Raw genomic sequence first — 7,500 nt, 5'->3', positions numbered from 1 at the left:
ACACACAGACAACCAGAGACTGCAGGTATTTACATATATATACTGTATATACATATACACACACTGCAGGTATATATGTATATATATATATACTATATATGTACAGTATATATGTGTATATATATATATACTATATATGTACAGTATATATATATGTATATGAACACACACAGACAAGCAGAGACTCAGAGGTTTTATTAGACGGTGACAGTAGGTGGATGACGGGAGCTGATGGAACAATATGCAACAAACACTCATGTTGTTGTTATTATCGTCTCAACGTGTTACGATCATCAGTTTATTTCTTATTTAAGATGATTTTTTTGCCTTTATTTGACCGTCAGTGGAGGGAGAGATGGGGGTATGACGTGCTGGAGAGATATCAACTTTTATATTCCTCCTCGTCTGAAACCTGGCACCTACATTACCCAGAATGCAACTGGAGATTGTGGTGTGTTATGCTAGTGGCTAATGTAGCTGCTAGCCTCCAGCAGAGACGAGGAGCTACAGAGATCTGCTAACTTCACTTCTTCCAGATTGTTTTGCTTTTCAAACTTCTAGTCTTCAGCCTCAACCGACGCCATGACATCATCAGTGACATCATCAGTTCCCTCTGGAGAAACAAGAGGCTTTATACTACTTTTCACAAAAAAGTTCATCTTTAATGTTTTAGAACTAAAAACTGTCAAACCACCAGCTCACCAACAAACAACACATCACCTGTGCTGCGATTGGCTGTTTGTAAACCACCTGTGCTGTGATTGGCTGTTTGTAAACCACCTGTGCTGTGATTGGCTGTTTCAGAGCGAGCTGCAGGAATGTCAGAGCAGGCTGAGAGATGTGGAGGCGGAGCTTCAGAAAGCCAATAACAAGGCTTACAACGCAGAACACCAGCTGACCGAGCTGTCACTCAAGGTGAGGAGAGCTCCTATTGGCTGAGCCAGCTGTCCATCACATCAGTCACATTAACCTTAACAGCTTCCTGTTTGTCTGTGCAGCTGTGCAGCAGCGAACAGCTGCAGCAGCAGATCTTCATGTTGAACCAGCAGCTCGTCCTGCTGAGAGAAACGAACAGAACCCTGACGGAACAGCTGGAGGGAGGAGAGAGAGACTGCAGCACCGTGAGAACACGCAACACGCAGAACATACAGAACATACAACACAGAACATACACCACAGAACACACAACACGCAGAACACACAGAACATACAACACAGAACATACATAACATGGACAAATGAGATCAAACAGAACATCATGTTGTCATGTGACTGACAGGTGATCAGTGAGGTGTTCAAGGACAATCTGATCTCTGAGCTCTCGTTCAAGTGTTTCACTGACTGTGTGTGTGTGTGTGTGTCAGGAGGCGTCCATGCTGCAGTGCAGTGTGGGTAGGGAGTACCAGCGGCTGAAGGACAGCGACGTCCAGCAGAGACAGAAGCTGGAAGCAGCCAATCACAGGATAGCAGAGCTGGAGAACCAGCTGGCCAAGAAGGACCAGCTGATCCTGGAGCAGAAGAAACTTCTGGAGGACACCAAGAACCACAGCAGGTCAGAGTCCTGCTGCAGGTCAGAGTCCTGCTGCAGGTCAGAGTCCTGCTGCAGGTCAGAGTCCTGCTGCAGGTCAGAGTCCTGCTGCAGGTCAGAGTCCTGCTGCAGGTCCTGGTTAAAGGGACGGTCCGCAGGTTTACGACTGATCTGACTCATGAATGTGTTCATAGATTCATTTTTAATGAGGCAGAAGGAGAAGATGCTATTTTAAGGATTTTAACAAAGTAATTGAACTATTTTTGTGGAAAAACCATATCAGTAGAGTATTTTATATACACCAGTGTACAGCTGTGGTCCCACCTGTGTGACTGCTGGTTTCACTGGTTTCGTGTGTGTTTGTGTGTTGGTTATCAGGGCGGAGCTGTCGGCCTGCGAGAGTCGCTGCGTCGCTCTGAGGAGAGTCACTCAGAGTCTGCAGACCGAGATGCTTCACCTGTACAGCCAGATCCACCTGGACACACACACACACACCGACACACACACTCACAGCCAGCCTCAGGACGTCTGCAGCAGGTACCCGCCCTCCGCCGGAGTGATGTCACACTCACTCTACTACTGTCATTTAGTAACCAGTGAGATAAATAACATCAACTGCAGATCTTCATTCAGAGGCTCTGGTCTCTCTGACGGGGTTTAGAACCACAGAACTCACAAGAATAATTGATATTTAGCTCAAATGATCTGAAACAACCAATCAGAACAGAGGATACAGCTGATGATGTAAATGTGATGTCATCTTTCTCGCCCTCAGGCCAAACGGCGGCAGCGAGGCCTTACCTGTCGCTCAGGACATCCACAAGCCCCGCCGCCCCTCTTCTTCTTCTGTTGGTATAATAAACGGAGGCGTGGCGGCGCTCTCCACCTCCCCGCTCCACCTCCCCTCCTGCTCTTCCTCCCCCCTCTCCCTCTCCCCCATCGACTCCCCCCTGGCCGCCGGCTCCTTCCTGGAGCAGCGAGCGCGGCAGCTGTTCAGACCGGCCAATCACAGCCAGGATGAAGAGATGGAGCAGCAGGATGAGGAGGAAGAGGAAGAGGAGGAAGAAGCCCAGCAAGGGAGCCCCCCTCTGGATAAGGAGGCGGAGGAGGCCACCCTCCTCGCAGGAGGCCCCCAGACGGAGCCTCCGAGCCGGGCTTCGGCTCCCAGCCTACCTGAAGCTCCAGCCCCGCCCCCGGACCTGACGCTCGCCGTCCGACAGCGGAGACACGAGCTGAGCATCATGGACTACGACGAGATGCTGCCCGAGTACTGACGGGGGGGGGCAGGCTGACGCTAACTGACTCACAGTATCTCTGATCTTTCTCATTAGCACGTCAGGACCTTCTGTCGCTCTTATTAAGAAAGAAAATAAACGATATTTTTAAACAGATGCACCTTTCTGAAACTAAAAACTTTATCCGTGTACAGCTCACAACCCAAACTAAAAACCAAATCAAAGCACTTGCGTCCACACTAACAGTGTTTCCAGGTAGTTTTAGTAGAAACCTGCTCACACAGAAACACCTGAACATTTCAACAACTGTTTAATCTCTTCGTCCTGTTTTTATTTGGCAAATAACAAAACTGCATCACAGACGACATCTAGTGAGGAGTCTGATTGTCCAAATCGCTCTTTTATGGTCATGACGCCTGACAAAAATCAACATAAAGCTTCACTTATATACAGTATAGTGCACTTTATTTACCCTGCTCCACTTTCCTTTTACTTTCTAACAATCTCACAGAACAACGTGTTACAGTCATTCAATAGATGCCAAAATTAAAGTAAAAACAATCAAATAAAAGAGGTAGTTTAAAGAGGTTTACTCAGGTTTTACTCCTCTGCACAGCTCAAAACTGAGACATGAAAGTGTCAAAATTAAATTTATTCATGTCTCTAGAGGCTTGGTAGCATAATACTTGCATAGCTAGTTTCCTAGCATGCTAATATGCTAGTTATCCAGAACATTCTAGCCAGAAACAATAGCTCTCCAAGCTAGCTGCCCTCCTCACTGGCAGTTAGCAAGCTTGTTAGCTTGGTTGCTAACTGGAGGATAAAGTGATGATTGGATCACGGAATAATATATGGAGCAGGGAGGTCACACATGTGGCTAAGCTAAACTTAGCTTGTTAGTTAACAAGCAACAAACATTTGGTGGAGAGTAGTTAAAGAAGAGTAATTTTTCTTATGATCTGTTAGCGCTGCTGTTGCTGCCGCTGTAGTGGAGCTAACATGTCATTAGCTGCGACCGAAGGTCCTGATTTTAACAATGAGTTTGATAGTTTGGGCGACATGTTGAAGGACATGCAGCCGCTGTCCTGAAACAATGTATTAAAGCCAAAAATAAGGGAATTAAAATGGAGGAACTTCACAGTTTTTTAAGTGTTGATGAACTGACAGATGAGCTAATAGCAGATGAGCTAACACAGTGTTAGCTGTTACATCAAATTGCTTCACCGTCGCACCTAAAGTTAGCTTTTTTTCTCCTTTGCAGCTAGCCATGATGCTACATGGTGCTACAGCAGCTTCAAAACACTAAATGAGATCTGACTTCAGTAAAACACACAACTCAGAAACCTGAATGATAATTCTGGTGATTTTCTATATTCTTCTTTTTGTCAACAAATCTCAACAACAACAATGAATTTAACAATGAACTGATCTACTAACAAGTATTGTGTGTTTATCCAAAGCCTGATATATCTTATTCCTCTGTGATGTTGACTCCTATTGTCCAAAAACTATTAAAACAAGCTAAACAAGCTAACGTGACCAAACTCTTGTCACCCAGTGCAGCGGTGTGACTTTGATACACACACAATACTTGTTAGTAGATCAGTTCACTGTTGGTTTGGATCCAAACATGAGATTTGTTGGCAAGAAGAAGAATATAGAAAATGAGAAACAACACTGTTATAATGAATCTCATGATGACATTAAGGCTGCATTTAAGTGATTTTCGTCCTCTTGTTTTCAGCAGAACAGGCTGTAAACACATCTGACATGTTATCATTGTAGCTAACATGTTAGCAACCAGCTGCTACTTCCACATCCAGCAGACACAGAGCAACACCATCATCCTGTTCACAGTGTCTGTTTGTGGGGTTCCTCAGGGTTCTGGTCTCGGTTCTGTTCTTTAGTTTTTCGGTTTAGATGCTGGTTGTGACATGTCAGACCTCTCCTCTGCTCTCCAAACTCTCAGTGTAGACAGCAGCTTCTGTTTGATCATTTAAAGCCTTAATGAGGGGAAAACAAGCCAATAAAACACATTCTTCTTTCTCCTGTAAACTGACAGAGCTTAAACAGACGGATTGTTTTGTGTATTTCTGAACAGATTAAGCTCAGCGTCTCAATCAGAAACTAAACTACCAACCTGCAGACTGAGAGAGACTTGAACGATTAGCATGAATGTAAACTGTTAAATCTACCTTGATATCTCCTCAGGTTCACAGCTCAGGATCTCAGAGTCAGATGAGAAGATCAGTTTTATCAGGATGTGTTTATCTGGCAGCTCAGCAGAACATTTCAACATTTTGGAAAATACTGTTCAGCTGCTGCTTCCAGGCTTTCTGCTAAGCTAATCTAAGCTAACAGTGTCCTGACTCCATAGAGACATTAGACTGATAAACATTTGTAAGAAAGAGAATTAGAGCATTTCCCAAAATGTTGAATTAAAGGACGGGTTCAAAACATTTCTTGACCTCCATCACTTCCATTGTAAGTGTATTATGAAGGGATCATGGGATGATTACAGCAAGAAAAACATGTTTCTCTGTTCATTTGGACTTCTGACTGTTGTTTTAAGACACACTGGAAAACACTGTGAACCTGTCCTTTAATGTATTCAGTCAACGTCTGAAGCAGCTCAGTCTGAATTCAGAGTGATGACACACGAACCAAAGACTTCCTGTTGTTCTCTGCAGGAATAAATCCAGCTGATTAAACTGAATGAAGTCACAAACTGTCATCTGGCTGATTTTTTTTAATTTCCATTTGGCAGCAGCTCAGTGTGGTAACTTCTCAGCGGTGTTGCTCTACTCGCTGTCAGGGAAGATAAATCAGTTTGTGTTTCTGTGTATCACCAGCATGAAGAGACTAATGTTAAACTGTGAACACTAGAAATAAAGACTTCTGTAATCTGCCAAAATCTGACTGACGTTTGTGTCTTTATCAGGCCTGTATGTTAAACCTCCACTCAGATACTTTACTGCAGTAAAAGTACCAATACAACACTGTACAAATACTCCATTACAAGTAAAAGTCCTGCATGAAAAATCCTACTACAGTAAAAGTACATAAGTATTATGAGCTTGATAGAGTTAAAGTATTGCAGTAAAAGTACATAAGTAATATGAGCTTGATGTAGTTAAAGTATTGCAGTAAAAGTACATAAGTATTATGAGCTTGATGTAGTTAAAGTATTGCAGTAAAAGTACATAAGTATTATGAGCTTGATGTAGTTAAAGTATTGCAGTAAAAGTAGTGGTTTGGTCCCTCTGACTGATATATTATTATATATGACATCATTAGATTATTAATAGTGAAGCATCAGTGTTAGAGCAGCATGTTACTGTTGTAGCTGCTGGAGGTGGAGCTAGTTTACACTACTTTATATACAGTTAGCTAGTTTAGTCCAGTGGTTCCCAACCTAGGGGTCGGGCCCCTCCAAAGGGTCAGTAGATAAATCTGAGGGGTGGTGAGATGATTAATGGGAGAGGAAAGAAGAAAAAACAAAGTTCTGATACACAAATCTGTTTTCAGTTTTTGGACTTTTTCTCTAATCTTTGATTTTTGCTGAAATATTGGATCATTTGAACATTTATTGAAATGAAAGCATGTGAGAAGTTTAGAGGGAAAAATCACTATTTGGTGGAGCTGTTAACAACTCATAGACATGTGAAATGTGACCCCGACTACACACTGCTTTTTGTAAGACGTCAAAAGACAAAAAGGTTGGAAACCACTGGTTTCATCTTTAACAATGTGTTGTATTTTAAAAGCTTGTTATATTATCCATTGTGTCAAATCTTCATCTGAAAAGTAACTAAAGCTGTCAAATAAATGTAGTGGAGTAGAAAGTACAATATTTCCCTCTGAAATGTAGAAAGTAGCATCACATGGAAATACTCAAGTAAAGTACAAGTACCTCAGAACTGTACTTAAATACAGTAGTTGAGTAAATGTACGTAGTTACTTTCCACCACTGATGATGCTAATTGTGCTAATTTGGATTACTTTTTATAAATTCATGCGGTTTCCACAAACGAAACGTTTGTTTATATTCCAATAAATCTATTTGCTCTCATCTGAATAGTTTGAGATTGACATGGTGATTGATTGACTGATTGATTGATTGATTGATTGATTGATTGATTGATTGATTGGCCACTGACTGATAACAGAGTGAAACCATGTTTCTGCTTTTTCTAAATGATTAATACACACTAAAAATCACTGGCTCAATAAAGCGTCAACACAGTGCTGTATTAATGTTGTTTGGACCAGTTTTAGTGTTATTTGTTATTTACGTTGGTTATTTACCAAACCAGAGCTTGTGTCTGACGTCACAGTTTGTTATTGATTGTTAATAACAATCAATAATGTCGTCTGCACATCATTTTGTATAAGAAACAAAACATTTGTGACAGTTTTTAGCTACAGCTTGTTATGTGATTTATTTTTATTTATAATATAATTTGGCTACATGTAAGATGATTGGCTGGTTCCATGTTGAACATTTTTGATTAATAAAACTGAAAAAACAAACATAAACAAATGTTTGTGCTGCTGTGACGTAAACACAGGACAGTATCAGTACACCGCGCACGCGCAGCGCTCTCCTCGGCGTTGCTAGTAAACTACCACACGCGCGCGCTTATGACGTCTTCCCTAACAACAAGGACAGCGTCTTAGCAACCAGCTCCAACAGCAGATACTAACCTGCATTTGTTTTATGCTGAAGAAGTGACG

The 7,500-nt window shown here is 42.0% G+C and overlaps 2 protein-coding genes across 4 annotated transcripts in view; both read left to right on the top strand.

Moving 5' to 3' along the window:
- The window catches only part of tsc1a (TSC complex subunit 1a), a 21,267-nt gene extending 15,590 nt beyond the window's left edge, over positions 1-5,677 (top strand). For both annotated transcript variants that reach the window (XM_067574448.1, XM_067574441.1), the window contains exons 18-22: positions 805-915; positions 999-1,121; positions 1,365-1,552; positions 1,907-2,065; positions 2,304-5,677. In XM_067574448.1, the coding sequence (XP_067430549.1) occupies positions 805-915; positions 999-1,121; positions 1,365-1,552; positions 1,907-2,065; positions 2,304-2,802 (1,080 nt within the window). In that variant the 3' untranslated portion in view covers positions 2,803-5,677. The remainder of the gene's footprint in view (positions 1-804; positions 916-998; positions 1,122-1,364; positions 1,553-1,906; positions 2,066-2,303) is intronic.
- Positions 5,678-7,377: 1,700 nt separating this feature from the next.
- The window catches only part of ak8 (adenylate kinase 8), a 15,768-nt gene continuing 15,645 nt past the window's right edge, over positions 7,378-7,500 (top strand). Inside the window, exon 1 of one of the 2 annotated variants that reach the window (XM_067574429.1) lies at positions 7,378-7,500. This exon is cut by the window's right edge and continues 19 nt beyond it. The gene's annotated coding sequence lies outside the window, so the exon portion shown is untranslated. The other variant, XM_067574421.1, reaches the window with a different exon arrangement.

This window comes from Thunnus thynnus, chromosome 2, assembly GCF_963924715.1.
Source record: "Thunnus thynnus chromosome 2, fThuThy2.1, whole genome shotgun sequence".
Classification (NCBI taxonomy): domain Eukaryota; kingdom Metazoa; phylum Chordata; class Actinopteri; order Scombriformes; family Scombridae; genus Thunnus; species Thunnus thynnus.
The sequence above is the reverse complement of the archived record's forward strand: the minus strand, read 5'-3'. Positions and strand labels throughout refer to the sequence as shown.